At 41.8% G+C, this 20,648-nt stretch overlaps 1 protein-coding gene across 12 annotated transcripts in view; it reads right to left on the bottom strand.

Annotated features, from left to right (window-relative positions):
- The window catches only part of LOC109871622 (ATP-dependent 6-phosphofructokinase, platelet type-like), a 42,092-nt gene extending 22,028 nt beyond the window's left edge, over positions 1-20,064 (bottom strand). For 2 of the 12 annotated variants that reach the window (XM_031806423.1, XM_031806424.1), the window contains exons 1-14: positions 19,556-19,824; positions 9,182-9,255; positions 7,252-7,329; positions 6,692-6,881; positions 6,305-6,470; positions 6,100-6,144; positions 5,754-5,862; positions 5,472-5,567; positions 5,123-5,218; positions 3,989-4,081; positions 3,509-3,634; positions 3,135-3,199; positions 2,825-2,894; positions 967-990 (exon numbers count right to left, since the gene is read on the bottom strand). In XM_031806423.1, coding sequence (XP_031662283.1) covers positions 967-990; positions 2,825-2,894; positions 3,135-3,199; positions 3,509-3,634; positions 3,989-4,081; positions 5,123-5,218; positions 5,472-5,567; positions 5,754-5,862; positions 6,100-6,144; positions 6,305-6,470; positions 6,692-6,881; positions 7,252-7,329; positions 9,182-9,255; positions 19,556-19,649 — 1,326 coding nt within the window. In that variant the 5' untranslated portion in view covers positions 19,650-19,824. Of the gene's footprint in view, positions 1-966; positions 991-2,824; positions 2,895-3,134; positions 3,200-3,508; positions 3,635-3,988; positions 4,082-5,122; positions 5,219-5,471; positions 5,568-5,753; positions 5,863-6,099; positions 6,145-6,304; positions 6,471-6,691; positions 6,882-7,251; positions 7,330-9,181; positions 9,256-19,555 lie in introns of all 12 variants that reach the window. The other 10 variants (XM_031806431.1, XM_031806432.1, XM_031806426.1 and 7 more) reach the window with 9 other exon arrangements.
- Positions 20,065-20,648: the final 584 nt, after the last annotated feature.

Below are 20,648 nucleotides of genomic sequence, written 5' to 3'. Positions count from 1 at the left end.
ATTTAGAAATACACACACACACACACAAACACACACAAAAATACATACACATTTTAAACCAGCAGAGTTGGGGTCATTTCAATTTCTATTCAGTAAATTCAAAATGCTCATTGATACCCATATCACCAAACCCCTCTGTATACATACACCTGCTCATAGTGGTTGATACTGGGTAGAGATGCTCTACAAGCCTGGCAAAGCTGTTGTCTCCGTGGAGAATGGAGCAGCATGCAGAGACAAGCCTAGCAAGGCCTCATGCTACGGCCCCAAAATGCTGCATCTGTATAGGCTGTTGTTGTACTTCACATAGACCACTGGCTCTGAGCTCCATCACATGATCACAGCGTGCTCATGGACAGATAGACCCCACGTATATGAGTGCCCTCATAGGCGTGGTAATCTCAAAGTAATCTCTTACTTTGAGCAGATCACAAGCATGTGTCTGATTGATACTTCTATGCAGCAGAACTAGTTAGTAGGCTACTATGACAACAGCAAGCATACTGAAAGTGCAGGAACAGGGCACTTCTTAGAACACAGATATACTGTGCTTCTACTAAGCAGAGTCATGAAGAAATAAGCAATGAGGCTACAGCAACAGACATCTGTCGTTTTGTGGCACTATTTATGTTCAAAATGGTCTAATCCAACATGTACTGCGTCAGAAGCTGTCTAGTTCAATCATGGCCCTATGGAGGTATTATTCTATTCAAATAAATATGTTGTTAGAGAAAATGTAACCTAAAAGCTACTTGTTGTTCTATTCTACAGGGCCATTGATGCAGCAAATTAGTATTTCAAACGAAGCCTGGTCCCAGATCTGTTTGTGCTCTTGCCAACTCCATTGCTGTCATTGTCAAGCCAAACACGGAGAGTTGGCATGTTAGCACAAACGCTATACATATAGGAGAACTTAGCACTGATCTAAAGCTGGTATATTATAGTAGGTTACAGTACAGTACGTACATTATATGGGAGCTCATCCTCTTCCTATCCCCTCAAGACAGAAAACAATTTAACAAACACACTCTGTTAGTGTCACAAAAAGACCTCAGTATGAGCCACAATGCACCTCAACAGGAAGTACCTGATCCTAACGCACAAATCTGAGAAACGCTGGAAAGACACAAACGTTAGGGAAAACACATGTGAATGTCACAGTAACTTTGTCAATGTACAATATACAGTGGGGCAAAAAAGTATTTAGTCAGCCACCAATTGTGCAAGTTCTCCCACTTAAAAAGATGAGAGAGGCCTGTAATTTTCATCATAGGTACACTTCAACTATGACAGACAAAATGAGAAAAGAAAATCCAGAAAATCACATTGTAGGATTTTTAATGAATTTATTTGCAAATTCTGGTGGAAAATAAGTATTTGGTCAATAACAAAAGTTTATCTCAATACTTTGTTATATACCCTTTGTTGGCAATGACAGAGGTCAAACGTTTTCTGTAAGTCTTCACAAGGTTTTCACACACTGTTGCTGGTATTTTGGCCCATTCCTCCATGCAGATCTCCTCTAGAGCAGTGATGTTTTGGGGCTGTTGCTGGGCAACACGGACTTTCAACTCCCTCCAAAGATTTTCTATGGGGTTGAGATCTGGAGACTGGCTAGGCCACTCCAGGACCTTGAAATGCTTCTTACGAAGCCACTCCTTCGTTGCCCGGGCGGTGTGTTTGGGATCATTGTCATGCTGAAAGACCCAGCCACATTTCATCTTCAATGCCCTTGCTGATGGAAGGAGGTTTTCACTCATAATCTCACGATACATGGCCCCATTCATTCTTTCCTTTACACGGATCAGTCGTCCTGGTCCCTTCGCAGAAAAACAGCCCCAAAGCATGATGTTTCCACCCCCATGCTTCACAGTAGGTATGGTGTTCTTTGGATGCAACTCAGCATTCTTTGTCCTCGAAACACGACGAGTTGAGTTTTTACCAAAAAGTTATATTTTGGTTTCATCTGACCATATGATATTCTCCCAATCTTCTTCTGGATCATCCAAATGCTCTCTAGCAAACTTCAGACGGGCCTGGACATGTACTGGCTTAAGCAGGGGGACACGTCTGGCACCGCAGGATTTGTGTCCCTGGCGGCGTAGTGTGTTACTGATGGTAGGCTTTGTTACTTTGGTCCCAGCTCTCTGCAGGTCATTCACTAGGTCCCCCCATGTGGTTCTGGGATTTTTGCTCACCGTTCTTATGATCATTTTGACCCCACGGGGTGAGATCTTGCATGGAGCCCCAGATCGAGGGAGATTATCAGTGGTCTTGTATGTCTTCCATTTCCTAATAATTGCTTCCACAGTTGATTTCTTCAAACCAAGCTGCTTACCTATTGCAGATTCAGTCTTCCCAGCCTGGTGCAGGTCTACAATTTTGTTTCTGGTGTCCTTTGACAGCTCTTTGGTCTTGGCCATAGTGGAGTTTGGAGTGTGACTGTTTGAGGTTGTGGACAGGTGTCTTTTATACTGATAACAAGTTCAAACAGGTGCCATTAATACAGGTAACGAGTGGAGGATAGAGGAGCCTCTTAAAGAAGAAGTTACAGGTCTGTGAGAGCCAGAAATCTTGCTTGTTTGTAGGTGACCAAATACTTATTTTCCACCGTAATTTGCAAATAAATTCATTAAAAATCCTACAATGTGATTTTCTGGATCTTTTTTTGTCATTTTGTCTGTCATAGTTGAAGTGTACATATGATGAAAATTACAGGCCTCTCTCATCTTTTTAAGTGGGAGAACTTGCACAATTGGTGGCTGACTAAATACTTTTTTGCCCCACTGTAAATGTTTGCCTTGGGTTAACTGAGGATACTTACATTTGGGAGTTCAGAGTCTGCTTTCCGGTAAGACAGGAGTTTGTAGGTGTTCAGGTTGTTTTCGAAACTCCTGCAAAATATGAATGAAACATACTGTTATTCATCCATCTACCTTTTGTCCAGAAACCTCCATTACTAAGTTGCATAAACTTTTAAAGGCAAGAGGAAAATTAATCTGAATCCTGTAACGCAGTAATGGTCCTGCTAGACTAGACTGCTGGCCAAATAAAGATATGCATCTTAGAAATACAGAGATATCACTTTATTTGATCAAAGAATGTAGAATTGGTACAAGAGTCAGAAAATGTACCTGCCACGCAGTCTCACAGCTTCCTCAAAATTCTTCTCGTCCATGGCTTTCTGGACGTCTTGTGTCTATTGAGAACATAAATACGAGTGGTTAATGTGTCTGGAATCAACAGCCTATCAATCGTCTTTATTCATAATAGATATATAATGTATACAGTAGGTAGAAGTACTTGATGCATTCTGTGAATGGTGTAGAACCTGAAAACATCACAAAGGGGTAGGCTATTACTTCATACGTGTTCATTAATGTTGAGTAAAGCAATCTCACACCCACTATCTTGGCTGGCGGCCATCCCCATCTGTACCCTGTACAGAATACTAATCCAGGGTCCCAGCAGGGCCTATATAGCATGTGAACACACAGTGTAAGTGTACCATCTGAACACACTCCATGAGGGGCAGACGGACAGCCTGGTTCCCACACAGAGACACTACGCAGGCCGGTGTGCTGGCTGACGCCTCCAACAGGGCCAGGACCGCCTCCACTCCCATACGACTGGCCTGGACAGACAGGGTGGAGGGCAAAGGTCAAATAATATTTATACTGGGGTCAACTTAGAATTAATGGTGATTTGGGACACTGGGAAAATAACTTCAAGTTCAAGTTAGAAATTGCATAACAGTATGAAATGACATGCTCTTTAAATGATGATTATCATACTGAAACTTCCTCATGGTTACTAACCAAAACAAACAAACCAGGGATATTATTCAGCTATCAGACAGACGGCAGCACAAATGGCTGTGCCTCTAACTGAAAAGTTGTGCATTATATAGAGAATAGGGTGCCATTTAGGAAGCAACCCAGTCTATAAGTGCCTTTTCATTGTATGTGAGTATGTGGGTAACACTCACCAGGATCCGGTCAAAGGCAGAGGGGGTTCCTCCTCTCTGGACGTGACCCAGGATGGTGACTCGGGTGTCAAAGCCCAGACAGCTAACAACCAACTATAGTAGGAGAGGAAGGTCAGGTATTGAGCAATGTACGTTTCCTCAAATTAGTCATCAAATAACACTTACGTCCCAAATGGCACCCTATTCACTACTACAAAAGTAATGCATTATATAGATCAGTGTTTCTTAATCCTGGTCCTGGGGACCCAAAGGAGTGCACATCTGATTCCACTAATCAAAGATTTGAAGATTTGATGATGGGCTGAATCAGCTGTGTAGTGCTAAGGCAAAAACCAAAATGTGCACCCTTTTGGGTCCCCAGGACCATGATATAGAGAATAGGGTGCCATTTGGAATGCAACAATTGTCTATTTGTATTGTATGGTAGAAAGAGAATGACAATGGCATGCTATACCTTAGGAAGAAAGACAGTAGGGGAAAGCACAAGCACTGTACACCCATGCAAAACAGTTCCTGTCATGTACACTGTAAGTGAGTCTCCAACACTTACACCTGTGTGTTCCAAATGGCCCCCTATTCCCTATATAGTGCACTACTTTAAACCAGAGCTGGTCAAAACTAGTACAGTATATTATAGAGAATAGGTGCCATTTTGGACTCAGACCTTGTTCTTTTGTTCTGCCAGGTAAACTGTACTGTATAAGACTCTTACCAGAACAGAGATCCTATAAGTTCTATATGGATTTCTATGCTTACCAGGTTAGGTATGCTGATGAAGAACAAGGTTGCAAAGGCACAAACAGGACAAAGAATAATTCACAGAAGTTCACATCACTAAGAAAGATCCAATAAAATATTTAGATGAAGAGTTAAAACATGGACAGCATGTTGTTAATGGGACAGAGAGGTGGAGAGATGACGATGTGCAGCCAGAAGTAACCACGGCACACAGAAGTACTGTACCAGACCTGGGTTCAAATACAATATGAAATCATTTCAAATACTTAATGTGGGCTTGATTGAGCTTGTCTGGCACAATTAAACCAATAGAAAGTCGCAAAAATATTTCCAATAGGATTTGAACCCAGGTCTGCAGAGGAGTACTCCACCAGTACAGGACAGCTGAGTACTTACTTCCTTAATATGGTCTGTAGTGATAGGCTTGTTGTGAGAATCTATCGCCCCCTCCGCTACAATAATGATATTGAGCCGTTTCTTATCTGCACGATTCTATAAGAATACAAACAAAGCATAGATATACAGTACATGACAGAACATTTTTGCATTTGGCTTTTCAAAAGCTGGACCCGGTTTATGCTGAAACAGCTGCATGCCTACCAGAGAGAGAGAAAGAACAGATCTGCCTACTACCTCTGTCCATCTCTCACTTAACAGAGTCCTTTCATCTGTAAAGCATGGAGCTATTCACACATCTGTAGGACCTGATTTTGGTTCCCCCTACGTTGCATATTCAGGTACTCACATCCTTGACATTATTAACAGTAATAGCCTTTCCTTGTCTGTCAATGGCTCCTTCAGCGACAATGATTATATTCAGCCTTGAACCCCTGGATCGGCTCTGGACATTAAGAAACACAATGAACACTGCTGCTTTTGCTATGGTTGAAGGAAATACAATACACTACAACGTGTTATCACTAAGCAGTAAATCCTATTCAATGTGAGGTATAGATTGAAATGTATTTGTTAGATCTGCAGATGTCGGATGTTTCCTTTATGTGTGTGTGTGTGTGTGTGTGGTTACCTCAGACAGTTTCTGACACATCTGTTCCTCCCACCCGTCCTCAGGGGGCATCTCAGGGATCAGCACCCAGTCAGCCCCGCAGGCCAGAGCACTTACCAGGGCCAGGTACCTACACACACACACACACACACACACACACACACACACACACACACACACACACACACACACACACACACACACACACACACACACACACACACACACACACACACACATACATACATACAAACCCATTTGTATGTATTATGTACAAACATTTTCAAAGCAGGAGTCCATTGCTAAATTGTAGCAAGTACAAGAATAAAGCAGGAAATGAAAGCAGAAATGAAATGCCATTCCATACCCACAATGTCTTCCCATGACCTCCAGCACAAATGTCCTCTGGTGGCTGAGAGAAAGGAGATAAGTCTGTAAATGTTGTATGTGTACAAACAACACCACTGAGCTAAATATGCCACTGTATCTGTCAGTACCTCTGTCTGTGTAAATGTTGGCTCATCTAAAAGTTAAGAAATGTACCATTCAACAACAATCATCTATGTCAGTACCTCTGGGCTGTAGTCATGATTGCGTCCACCACCTCTATGATTCTGTGCAGGGCAGAGTCTGTCCCGATGGTCATGTCAGTGCCACAGAAGTCGTTGTCGATGGAGCCCACCATTCCCACGATGTGCAGCTCTGAATTGTTCTGGGCAGCCTTCTCATCAATCAGACCTTTATTCACAATGCAACGCAACATGAACCCACTGGCTTCACTACTGAGTAGTGTACACTCATAGATGGAATGGCTGTATACAGGCTTTGGTAATACATAGTAATACATGTTTTACTACAACATGTCAGGCATATAAATAAAAACATTTGTGTAGAAATGAATGATGGAGTAGATTACTGTGAACATTTGGTCCACTCCATTGACTATAACATTGAGATACCCTGCTGGACCAGTTCCTCCAGTAGTCCGCTCCACTCCTCTCTGAAGAGGTTGGCCCCAGTGAGGCTGCCGTCCCCTCCGATCACACACAGGTTGGTGATATCACGCTGCACCAGGTGGTGGGCAGCCTTCAGACGCCCCTCGTGGCTGCGGAACTCCTTGCAGCGGGCACTGCCAATGACTGTGCCACCCTGACAGGAAAACACAACGGTCAAGAATTCAGATGAATGGATGAATGACAGTTGGAAAGATGGATTGATGGATGGATGACAACTGAACTGATGGATGGATGACAACTGAATTGATGGATGGATGACAACTGAATTGATGGATGGATCGGCCAGAAATGCAGCTGCGCTCATCTGTCACATGCAATTTGTAAATTCTGGGACCACTGATATATTCAAACCATTAACCATCATATACTGTATAGTATACTGTAGCCTCTGGCCAAAATATTAATTAACCACTACGTATACTATATATATAGCCTGTGACTGTGATGATAATGTTAAACAAATCCATAGTATTTTGCCTAAAGGCATTCATTGCACTACTTACCACTTGCAGCATGCTGGAGACACTTTCCCATGATGCCTCTTCAATGTTATCCCCACCATCTACCATACCCTGGTAACCCTGCATTGAGAAAATACATGTTAACATTATCTCAGAGCACAGGCCTATATTTCCTAATAGTAATTTGAACATATTCATGAATTACAATGTTGTTACATAGTAACAGTCGTTGACTCTGCAACGCATCTTTGATAACATCAGGGATATTGACTTACATTCATTTTGAGAGGACAATGCTAAATCATGCTAACTGCTACCTGTAGCAAAAGTAAACAACAGATTATCATGGATGCTGTCTCTCAGTACCAAGTCGATGTGGAGGGGTAATTGAGGTAGATATGTACATATAGGTAGGGATGAAGTCACTAGGCTACAGGATAGATGATAAACAGTAACAGCATGTGATGAGACAAATAGTTAGTGCAAAAAGGGTCAATGCAAGTAGCTAATTAGTTAATGAACTATTTTAACTATTTATTTAGCAGTCTTATGGCTTGGGGGTCGAAGCTGTTCGGGGTCCTGTTGGTTCCATACTTGCATCGGTAGTGCTTGCTGTGTGCTAGTAGAGAGAACCCTTTGACTTGGGTGGCTGGAGTCTTTGCTTAAGTGTCGTCTATTGTTAGAGACTCCAGTGTTTGATGACTGATGAAAGGTATTCCATTGAGCAGGCTCACAGCACACTCACTGTCTGTGTCTCAAGTGGCACACTAGTGCCTATATAGTGCACAGCTTTTTACCAGAGCCCTATGCACACCAAAAGTAGTGCACTATACGGAATAGGTTGGAATTTGGGACATACGCTCTGCAAGAGGCTAACTGTAACATGTTGTTATCTACTCTGTCTGACTCAATGGAGGCGGGAGGATAAGAGCTCTGGTGTCAATGTCTAAATAATTGGATTACAGGAAGCTTCAGACGTCCCTGTAGTGCCATCGCCATGAGTCTGAATAAACAACAGCATGCTGTGAGATACATCAGTGTACCTTTAATAAGGGGACATCATTTGTGTTAAAGGGATGGTTCATCTCATTTTCATGTTTGGGCCAAATTGATCTTACCTCGAGTTGTCTATGTATGCCGGTACCCCGTGTATATACAGTAGCAAAGTTATCATTACTCGTGTATTTATTCCTTGTGTTATTATTTTTCTATTATTTCTCTGCGTTGTTGGGAAGGACCCGTAAGTAAGCATTTCACTCTTAGTCCACACCTGTTGTTTACAAAGCATGTGACAAATACAGTTTGATTTGATATTCTCATACAGTATTCCATCATGACCTCTTATGACCAGGCGTTACGTCATCCTTATAAAAGCATTAAGTGAAAGTAGAGACAGAATCTGTAGAGACAGAATCACACCTAAGTTAATTCTTAAACCCTGAAATTATTTTATTTGACCCCATTGTTGGGAAGGGCCTGTAAGCAAGCATTTCACTCTAGTCTACACCTGTTTATGAAGCATGTGACAAATACAATTCGATTTGACCCCAGTGGACAGGAACATTATTAGTTAAGATAACCTCCAGAGTAGGATTTCCTCAGCAAATGAATTAGCTGCTTATGTATGGGAAACTGCTCCCGCTACCAACACCATGACTTCACAAGTTTCCAACTCAAATACTTCTCATTTCCATGACCCTTAAATCAAATAAAAGTCATCTCGTTGAACATTAATGCAGAAGAATCGCTCCTCCTCTGTTTTATTTAAACATTACACATTCTGCATAGAGATCCTTTTAATCACCAATTTAATTTAGTGTTCTATTTCATTCTGTAACATTTTGTTTATCCAAACCACTACTGCTCAAAGCTAAAGCTTTACTCTATGAGCACAGAGCTCGTCGGTGTTGATTTGTCTCAGTGTCAGTGGTAGAACAGTACAAGCCCGCGGGAGTGTCTATCATGATCTCACCTCATGGACGAAGTAGACTTTAGCTCCCACATAAATACCCATGCGGACCACAGCCCGTACAGCAGCATTCATACCTGCACAACAACAACAACACAGAGGCAGAGAGAGTCAGAGAGAATGAAAAATACATTCATTATATGACAATGCATGTTATATTTGGTAGGCTACAGTCTGAAAATACAAATCAGGGAGATTGGATGAATCGTGTAAATCAAGTTAACATGGTGTGCTCTGTCCAGCAGAGAAAGATACTTGCATAGGCATTGACCTTGATTCAGTATCTAGTACATTTTCCATTGACAGTGTGGAAATTGGTCATAATGATTACAAAGACTTGCATCTTAGTTGCACCAAAACTAAAACTGAATGCAGTATCTTTGGTCACCTTATTACGGACAAGACAATACACTCTAATCTAGTACCTACAGTAAAAGGGTTATCTGGCTGTCCCCATAGGAGAACCCTTTTTGGTTCCTTTTTGCTTCCCCTTCCACAGAGGGCTCTACATGGAACCCAAAGGGGTTCTACCTGGAACCAAAAAGGGTTCTCCTATGGGGACAGCCAAAGAACCCTTTTAGAACCCTTTTTTTCTAAGAGTGTAGCACTTACTGCTTACAGCTACATTCTCATTAGTCTGTACACGCAGCCAAGAACAGTAGGGCAGCCCTGTGGTGCCAAGACTGCTCTATGCTGATGTCCTTCCACTTCTCCCACACCACACAACAAGGCTGCTATTCACTGGCTTCCCAGAGCACTCTGAGTGTGGGCGGGAGCAGGCGCTGCCTTGGATGTCATTATTGTTAGTGTCAGCCTCCAAGAGCTTCTTAGGCCCACAACAATGAACTCACGTGTGTCTGAAATGGGACCCTATTCCCTATAGTGCGCTAGTTTTTACCCCTATTCCTTATATAGTGCACTTACTTTAACCAGGGCCCACATAGGGTACACTATATAGGATATAGGGTTTCATTTCAGAATCAGCATGCCTTCACAGTAAACAGACTGTAGAGAGACCAGAGTGCATGGTTGGTCTGGCACAGATATTAAGAGTCTGTTGTCTGGGTCGATGCTAACGAGCACGAATTCTGGTACTGTGGGTTGGCTGGTGCCAGTCACTGTTGCTAGGAGTCCAGTAACAATATAAGATGAAGGAGACCTGTGTGTACACAGAAAATGGTGCATATATTAGCCAATGTAGGTTAACAATGATAAACACTGAATCCCACTGGAAGATTTCCTGAAGCATGGCCAATGGTTCTGTAAGTAATTTTAGGAATCACCCTATATACAAAACCAACTGATATTTTCTGGCAGATAAGACTGCCAGAAGTCTTAGTGGTTTTTACTTACATCATGTGAATGTTCTAGTCTTCAGGGTAGGCTACAGGATGCTTTCTAGCTTCGACCACAGCTGGATTCTGACGGGACTTTTGCACTATATTCCTGCTGTGTAGACAATGGTAGATTTCCTGGTAGATAGTCTCGTACAAAGTGCTTGGTCTAATGGTAGCCCACTGTTGACACAGCAGGAATGTAGTGTGATTGTAACAAAAGTTTGATTCAGGTGTTTATTTGATAGCGAGGGACAAATGTATCTTTACGACGGCCAAGTAGTGTTCGTAGAGATTATGGATTAGGTATGTTTAGTTATGTTTGATTTCTCTACAGCAGGCAGTGGTGTGTATTCATGAATACCAAGGGAAACCTGGCTTCCCCCAAAAACGTACCAAGAAAAAAATTAAAACACATAAAATAATGTATCTTTCATCTCACAGGAGAAAGCATCCGAGCGATCAAAACAGTGCACCTCTGTCTCTCTACGTGACAACCATCTACAGTTGAAGTCGGAAGTTTACATACACTTAGGTTGGAGTCAAGAAAACTCATTTTTCAACCACTCAACAAATTTCTTGTTAACAAATTATAGTTTTGGCAAGTCACTTAGGATCTACTTTGTGCATGACACAAGTATTTTTTCCAACAATTGTTTACAGACAGATTATTTCATTAATAATTCACTGTATCACAATTCCAGTGGGTCAGAAGTTTACATACACTAAGATAACTGTGCCTTTAAGAGCTTGGAAAATTATGTCATGGCTTTAGAAGCTTCTGATAGGCTAATTGACATAATTTGAGTCAATTGGAGGTGTATCTGTGGATGTATTTCAAGGCCTACCTTCAAACTCAGTGCCTCTTTGCTTGACATCATGGGAAAATCAAAAGAAATCAGCAAGACATTAAAAAAAAATTGTAGACCTCCACATGTCTGGTTCATCCTTGGGAGCAATTTCCAAACGCCTAAAGGTACCACGTTCATCTGTACAAACAATAGTACACAAGTATAAACACCATGGGACCATGCATCCGTCATACCGCTCAGGAAGGATACGTGTTCTGTCTCCTAGAGATGAACATACTTTGGTGCGAAAGTGCAAATCAATCCCAGAACAACAGCAAAGGGCCTTGTGAAGATGCTGGAGGAAACAGGTACAAAAGTATCTATAGCCACAGTAAAACGAGTCCTATATCGACATAACCTGAAAGGCCGCTCAGCAAGGAAGAAGCCACTGCTCCAAAACTGCCATGAAAAAGCCAGACTACGGTTTGCGACTGCACATGGGGACAAAGATCGTACTTTTTGGAGAAAAGTCCTCTGGTCTGATGAAACAAAAATAGAAAAGTTTGGCCAAAATGACCATTGTTATGTTTGGAGGAAAAAGGGGGCTTGCAAGCCGAAGTACACCATCCCAACCGTGAAGAACGGGGGTGGCAGCATCATGTTGTGGTGGTGCTTTGCTGCAGGAGGGACTGGTGCACTTCACAAAATAGATGGCATCATGAGTGAGCAAAATGATGTGGATATTTTAAAGCAACATCTCAAGACATCAGTTAAAGCTTGGTCGCAAATGGGTCTTCCAAATGGACAATGACCCCAAGCATACTTCCAAAGTTGTGGCAAAATGCCTTAAGGACAACAAAGTCAAGGTATTGGAGTGGTCATCACAAAGCCCTGACCTCAATCTTATAGAAGATTTGTGGACAGAACTGAAAAAGCGTGTGCGAGCAAGGAGGCCTACAAACCTGACTCAGTTACACCAGCTCTGTCAGGAGGAATGGGCCAACATTCACCCAACTTATTGTGGGAAGCTTGTGGAAGGCTACCTGAAACATTTGACCCAAGTTAAACAATTTAAAAGGCAATGCTACCAAATACTAATTGTATGTAAACTTTTGACCCACTGAGAATGTGAGAAAATAAATAAAAGCTGAAATAAATCATTCTCTCTACTACATTCTTAAAATAAAGTAGTGATCCTAACTGACCTAAGACAGGGAATTTTTACTAGGATTAAATGTCAGGAATTGTGAAAAACGGAGTTTAAATGCATTTTTCTAAGGTGTATGTAAACTTCCGACTTCAACCTACTCATCTTGTTGGCTGACAAAAGTAAATGTGGACAGTTCTTCCAATATCTTCAAAGTTCACCTCGGAATTGGATAAGGACGTGCGCAGTTGTGTCCCTGATGTGTCTGTCTTCACTTGTAGCCTGTGAGAAAGACCCGATCGATCACTTGATTGAGTGTGCAGCACTCACTGGCCACAAAAGGCATGGATTCTTTTAGGGTGCATTACGGCCACACAAAGGGGATGCCGCCATGAAATTCTAGACATGATCAAGTGCTTGTCAAATTGTGAATGAGTGATTGATGTAGTGTGTACAGCCTAGGCAAAAAAACAAAGCAGGGGTCATGCCTTTCAAGCAACCTTTTTCAAATCATCATTAGAGTCGCATCATGCAGCCTTAAAAATTAAAAAATCAAAACATCCATCATACCGCTCAGGAAGGATACACGTTCTGTCTCCTAGAGATTAACGTACATTTGTAGAAAAACTAAAGTTACATTAATAACTCTAAATTAAGCATATAATAATACCTATTTCTTTGTTAACCGCTCAACACAGAATAGCTGCATGTGCGCACTCCCTCAAATTGTTTGGAGAAAATATTGATTTGTTTCACCTGTCTTTGTCATTGTCTCCACCCCCCTCCAGGTGTTGTCCATCTTCCCCCTTATCCCCTGTGTATGTATACCTGTGTTCTCTGTTTGTCTGTTGCCAGTTCATCTCGTTTGTTCAAGCCTACCAACGTTTTGTCTCAGCTCCTGTTTTTCCCTAGTCTCTCTTTTTCTCATCCTCCTGGTTTTTGACCCTTGCCTGTCCTGACCAAGTACCCACCCCCCTGATCACTCTGCCTGTCCCTGAGTCTGCCTGCCGTCCTGTGCCTTTGCTCCACCTCTGGATTGCTGAACTCTGCCTGTCCCTGACCCTGAGGCTGCCTGCCGTATTGTACCTTTGCTCCTACTCTGGATTATCGCCCCCTGCCTGTCTTGACCTGTCGTTTGCCTGCCCCTGTTGTTACAATAAACATTACTTCACACAGTCTGCACTTGGGTGTTACCTTGATTCCTGATAGTTTATATTTTATTCAGCTTTGTTCAGTTGTATTCTTCATACTATAAAATAATGCCATGGAATTCTAAGCAAATCTTGTCTGCTAAATTCACTTTTGTAGCCCACAGCCATTTGGCTTAGCCAGATCAGGACCTAACATAAGGACAACTCAGAGTATGCTATTCTGTTCTTCTGAAATAGACAACATTTTCTTCATATCATGCTTCTTTAGACCTGTCTAAATTAAATAATGTATTTATTGTGGAGGTGTAGGCTATATTACATGTATTTATTAGACTTTTTAAAATGTAGATGTTCAGAAGGTCAGCATCAGTGACTTGTGAAAGCCAGAAGATGGTAAATGTGTTTATGTTAATTAACGGCCAATTACCGTGAGACAACAGTTATTTTCGTGACCGCCACAGCCCTAGGTGCACCAGGAGGTGATTTTACCCACGCACGCAACTGACAGCAGGGTTCCCCAACTGGTAGTTTATTTGGCCCTCCCAAGTTTCTTTTTTTGCATTTTCATTCTTGGACATAGAAGACAATAACAACACCAGGAAATCGGCCCTAGTGATTTTAATTTTGGTCATCTGTTTCCATGTATTCCCACACATAATAGAGATACAGTGGGGCAAAAAAGTATTTAGTCAGCCACCAATTGTGCAGGTTCTCCCACTTAAAAGGATGAGAGAGGCCTGTAATTTTCATCATAGGTACACTTCAACTATGACAGACAAAATGAGAGAAAAAAAATCCAGAAAATCACATTGTAGGATTTTTTATGAATTTATTTGCAAATTATGGTGGAAAATAAGTATTTGGTCACCTACAAACAACCAAGATTTCTGGCTCTCACAGACCTGTAACTTCTTCTTTAAGAGGCTCCTCTGTCCTCCACTCGTTACCTGTATTAATGGCGCCTGTTTGAACTTGTTATCAGTATAAAAGACACCTGTCCACAACCTCAAACAGTCACACTCCAAACTCTACTATGGCCAAGACCAAAGAGCTGTCAAAGGACACCAGAAACAAAAATTGTAGACCTGCACCAGGCTGGGAAGACTGAATCTGCAATAGGTAAGCAGCTTGGTTTGAAGAAATCAACTGTGGGAGCAATTATTAGGAAATGGAAGACATACAAGACCACTGATAATCTCCCTCGATCTGGGGCTCCACGCAAGATCTCACCCCGTGGGGTCAAAATGATCACAACAACGGTGAGCAAATCCCAGAATCACACGGGGGGACCTAGTGAATGACCTGCAGAGAGCTGGGACCAAAGTAACAAAGCCTGCCATCAGTAACACACTATGCTGCCAGGGACTCAAATCCTACAGTGCCAGACGTGTCCCCCTGCTTAAGCCAGTACATGACCAGGCCCGTCTAAAGTTTGCTAGAGAGCATTTGGATGATCCAGAAGAAGATTGGGAGAATGTCATATGGTCAGATGAAACCAAAATATAACTTTTTGGTAAAAACTCAACTCGTCGTGTTTGGAGGACAAAGAATGCTGAGTTGCATCCAAAGAACACCATACCTACTGTGAAGCATGGGGGTGGAAACATCATGCTTTGGGAGTGTTTTTCTGCAAAGGGACCAGGACGACTGATCCTTGTAAAGGAAAGAATGAATGGGGCCATGTATCGTGAGATTTTGAGTGAAAACCTCCTTCCATCAGCAAGGGCATTGAAGATGAAATGTAGCTGGGTCTTTCAATATTACAATAATCCCAAACACACCGCCTGGGCAATGAAGGAGTGGCCTCGTAAGAAGCATTTCAAGGTCCTGGAGTGGCCTAGCCAGTCTCCAGATCTCAACCCCATAGAATATCTTTGGAGGGAGTTGAAAGTCCGTGTTGCCCAGCAACAGCCCCAAAACATCCCTGCTCTAGAGGAGATCTGCATGGAGGAATGGGCCAAAATACCAGCAACAGTGTGTGAAAACCTCGTGAAAACTTACAGAAAATGTTTGACCTCTGTCATTGCCAACAAAGGGTATATAACAAAGTATTGAGATAAACTTTTGTTATTGACCAAATACTTATTTTCCATCATAATTTGCAAATAAATTCATAAAAAATCCAACAATGTGATTTTCTGGATTTTTTTCCTCATTTTGTCTGTCATAGTTGAAGTGTACCTATGATGAAAATTACAGGCCTCTCTCATCTTTTTAAGTGGGAGAACCTGCACAATTGGTGGCAGACTAAATACTTTTTTGCCCCACTGTATCGTATACAACTGTAAGCAAGGTTTGAAATGATGTTTTAGTCAAATATTATGGTCTTCTTGTGGTCAATTTGCAGTAAAAAAAAAATGTTATTATGTACCGGCCCACTGACCAGCCACTCAAAAAAATACATTTGGACGTGGCTGAATCTAGTTGATGATCCCTGCTCTACAGCAACAGGATGCAGTGTATTTCTCAAAACAGACATATGCATACAACCTCTTCCTTCCAGCACTACTGACCCTTCAAGATAGGATCAAGCAAAGTAAAGAACAGCAGGCCAATGAAACACAGCGACACAACAGTGTGTTTGAAGGGTTTGAGCAAGGTGAAAATATTTGGGCCATGCCAGTAACAATCTTTAAAGCTGTGAAGAGATAAAGCATCATTACATGGTTACACGTGTAGGCTTTTTAGAACTAGTACTCTGATGAGAAAGGGAGTAGCCTACTATTCTACTCCCCACTATGTCACACTTTAATGACAGATACAGTAGACTATTGTTGCAAATGTACTACAGTATCATAAATTCAGTGGAAATCTCAGCCTGCTGTAGTCTGCCAATAAGACAGTCCATGTAAAGAGAGTACAATATTATTAATGAATGACAGCCAGGGCCAGTCATTGAACAATGAAGGGCTGAGTCACACTTATTACTACCACAGTCCTTTACTGAGATGTCAGTTGTGTTTCCACATTATAGTGACTCATAGAGGTAGCCAAATTTCTCAACTCTGTGAGAGGTAGGCTACATTTCGGAGTTAAGAAACCCAGGGGACAAATCCACTACTTGCAGCGCCTCACGTAGGTCTACCCTATTCTCATCCCCATCCTCCTCTTCGCGTGCTTGTCTGCCCATTAGTAATGCCATGCGCTACAATAGTCAAGATGTGTTTTAATTGGCAGCCACCTCTCCTTGTGTCCCATGATAAGGTGCACTGTGGCTGTGTCCCAAATGGCACCATATTCCCTGTAAAGTACACCAATTTTTATCTGAGCCCTATGGGTCCTGGTCAAAAGTAGTACGCTGTATTGGTAATTTGGGACACAGCCCGCCGCCACTTCCTGCCAGGCTGGCACAAATGTTAATCCTCAGATGTTTTAATGCACAGGGAACTTTATAATGATAGTCACATTGAAATAGGCTGATATAAAATTAAATACATTACAATATAGATAGGCTAGTATGCAGTGGCAACCCATCATTCAGGACAGGTGGGGCAGAGCTGAAAAAAGTGCCTGTTTTGCATTAACACTTGCTAATATCAGTTTGCAAACAATGTAAAAAATAAAAACACAAACATGGTCTGTTTTTTGCTTTCTTGAGTAAGGCAGCTCTAAAATTAAGGTGTTTCAGCCTAGCTCAGTGCTTTCTGTGGTGGTGGGGCAGCCAGTGGAAAATACGGAGCATAGGGGTTGGTAATGTTCTCTTGTTGCGCCGTGATTGGCTAAGTGTTCTGTCACTCACGGGGACACTACGTCACCGCAAAATCTACAGAGAGAACTCGAAAATTCTAGGCCCTTTGGTGCTGACATACAGTTACATTAGAAGTGCCCATCAAAGGCTCAAGGTCATTGACCACAGATAAAATGACATCAAATCACATTATATCTACTGTAGCTTAGGTTGGACTGATCATGTCAATATCAAACTTTCAAAATCTTAGCTAGCAAGCTAGACAAGCAGTCATCCTCATGAATCAAGTCGACAATCTACTGGCAAATCCTTTTCATATGAAGATAAATTATAGATAAAACGTATCGGTGCTCATCGGCCATTGAACATAAACATTACACAACAAGATGGAAACTCAGCAATGAGAGGCTTCGAAGGAATCAGTGGCTAACTGCAAGCATTGCTAAGCAATCACTAGCCTGCTATTCAGTGGAGTGGGTGTGTTGTCCAAGTCTGGGTTTAAGGGTCTCTTTTCCAAGCTTAAAAGGATACAAATTCACATGCAACAGACTTCAGTGAGTTCAAGAGAAATGGGAACGCTGACAAAAACTAGCTCGGACTTGGACAATAGATTTTGAACGATTATCCAACTCGGATGTCGGGAACTTGGGCTTCTTTCTAGAGCTCCGATCTGAAGATCACTGACGTCATGAATCGGCCTTGTTTTTTTGAGTTCCCAGGTGTCTTGAAAGCACCATAAATCCAGAAAATGCCAGATTTTGATGACTAAATTTGCCCACAAGAAGGACGCTGTGCCACCTTCCTGTTCAAGTGAGCACAGCACAACAAGGTGAGTCCAAAAATATATTGTATGCTGCTGCATAAATTATGTAATATGCCAGGGAGATATGTATACTGTAGCTAAGAAAGCAATACTAAGTGTATGTTGTGTAATAAGCTATTAGTAGCCCATGTGGCGCACCCTACTAATTTGGCCCCTTTCCCCCTCATAACCTAGCCTACTGTTCTTACTTGGTGGTGCACATGTAGCCTATAGCCTGTTTGAGAGAAATGTAATCATTTAATATTTTAAGAGCTTTCATTGTCTGCTTATATGCCCCCTTCATTTATCCCACGGTTCTGTCTTGGTGTACAGGGAAAATACTGTAAGAATGGCCCATGAACTTAATTCTATTAATGCACATTTCAAAAGTGCTGAACAAATAGTTGACTACGTCCGTCTACGTCCGTCCAAGCTCGCTCATTAATGTCTTAATCAAAATGACAAATAGCCTCTTATCCGATTGTCGTCCCCTTATGCTATAGTTTGTACATCTCAATTGTTAGTAGAAACCACATTTGTTTAAGCAAGTCAGCTATATCAGCAGTTTTTTTAAGGCAGTAAATGAGGCTGAATTAACTGTTTAGCTGCCTCACAAGGCTCCTCTGATAGCCAGGTGTAGCAGTGGTAAGGATTCACTCCATGGTGCTGAAAAGAAAGCTCTGCTCTTGGGACAGCTTTATGTAGGCCCTAACAGTTTGTGGGAACCGTTTGATTTGTTATAATGCAATTAATGTATTGTGTTGTGTAGTGGCTTTGCTGGCATGGATCCCAATTTTTTGTTTTTGTTGAGTTTGCCCCACCAAGATTTACATGCTAAAATCGCAACTGCTACTATGCACATATGCTTAGCTCTCTGCAATTGGCATGTTGAGTTTAACATCCAGGGCGTGCGCCTGCAGACGTGATGACATATCTGCGCCATAGGTTATCAACGAATGGAATTCCGCAATGCAGGCTTCAGTGTCGGATAGTGCTATCCGGGATTCTTGGGACGTCCACACTCTTACCCTAACCCTAACCTTAACCATAAATATCCCTTACCGGATAGCACCGACCCTTCAGTATGATACACTTTTTTGCTCCGTGTTTTTGTTGATTACAATAAAGCATCATCTCCCTTTTCCAATGGTGTGACAATTCTATCCAAAAATAGCCTACCAATTGCCTACATACTCCACAAATAATGTTATTATGAATTTTTATTTAATGTTGAACAGCTTTTTTTGGTCAATACTCAACTAGCCTACATTATCTTTTGAATAATTAAGTCAAACACATGAGAACAAAATACTAAGTTCCTTTAGGCTAAACACAATGACAGCACTTGTAATACTGATATTAACTCGACACTTTGTTTCCCTTTTAGTATCGTAATGATTACACAATTCCAGCGTTTATTTCAGTATCACTCTAATCCACTTGTAGCCTAACAGTAACTGATACCTTGAGCATCTCCTCCGCTTGTCAGAACGCCGATGGATTTTCCAGCACCGGAAAGATTCTCAAAGAATTTCTTGGTGTCCTGCCGCTTCGCCATGGCTCCCTCTTCTACCCTTTACAAGATTATATACGAAAAGTCTTATTTTTGTTGATATGTAGGTTTTGAAATTAAATAGGTGTCGGTATTTGAGAGACCGACTGTAAATGAATGCAGTGGTTAACGCCCCCTTCCTTTCCCTGCTTCGCTGACTCGCTTCTGACAGTCACCGATGGCAACAGTGAGGTCACGGCTAGATGGGATACAGTTTGTGTCAAATTAACGTCTAAAGTATTTTTTTTTTGGGGGGGGGGGGGTAGCTAACCCTAAACCTTTTCATAACCTTAACCTAATTATCATAACCTGATAAATTAGTTATCTTAACTTGCTGCTCAAACCAAATCTGTTAAATTATGATATAAACTGTACCCCATCTAGTCAAAACCCAGCGGAGAGCCTATAAAGCAATCATCCTGTAATTAATTGACAGTGGTGTCATCCAATAGAATGCTGCATCACGTATATTCCTCCAACTATTCTGACCAATTGGGCCGGTAGAAATTACTAGCGCGACAACGCTAAGGCGGGGACAACGATGAGGTAGGGACTAGGAACAGTTAAACAGGGAGCAATGAAGTAGCTGGCATTTTACTAGTTTTTATTTTATTTTTTATAAATCTGTCCATAGGCATAGTTGAGTTTCAACCTCAAAGTGAATTTACTATGTAATGAAATATAGTCTCTAATATTGTCTGATTATAACTATTTTGTCCTGCATCACTCCTTCAGCCTAGACCAACTGCATCATATTACATAACAGGCCACAGCCCCATCATGAGCAAGAAACCAAGATGGCATCTCAGAGACTCAGACGATCCGCTGTCATACTAATAGCCCCCACCAAGCTTGTTACCATCCAGGCATCCTTATTTTCAAATTTGATCCAGACTGAAATGATACTACTCTGGAGAGGGGTGGCTATAGAATATTTATGTGAAGAATCAATTGCTTGGCCAGAAAAGAGAGAGTGGCACACCTACTGGTAGAAAGAACATGGAT

Source organism: Oncorhynchus kisutch, linkage group LG27, assembly GCF_002021735.2.
Source record: "Oncorhynchus kisutch isolate 150728-3 linkage group LG27, Okis_V2, whole genome shotgun sequence".
Classification (NCBI taxonomy): Eukaryota; Metazoa; Chordata; class Actinopteri; order Salmoniformes; family Salmonidae; genus Oncorhynchus; species Oncorhynchus kisutch.
Note: the sequence above shows the minus strand (reverse complement) of the source record. Positions and strands in the feature narration are given on the sequence as shown.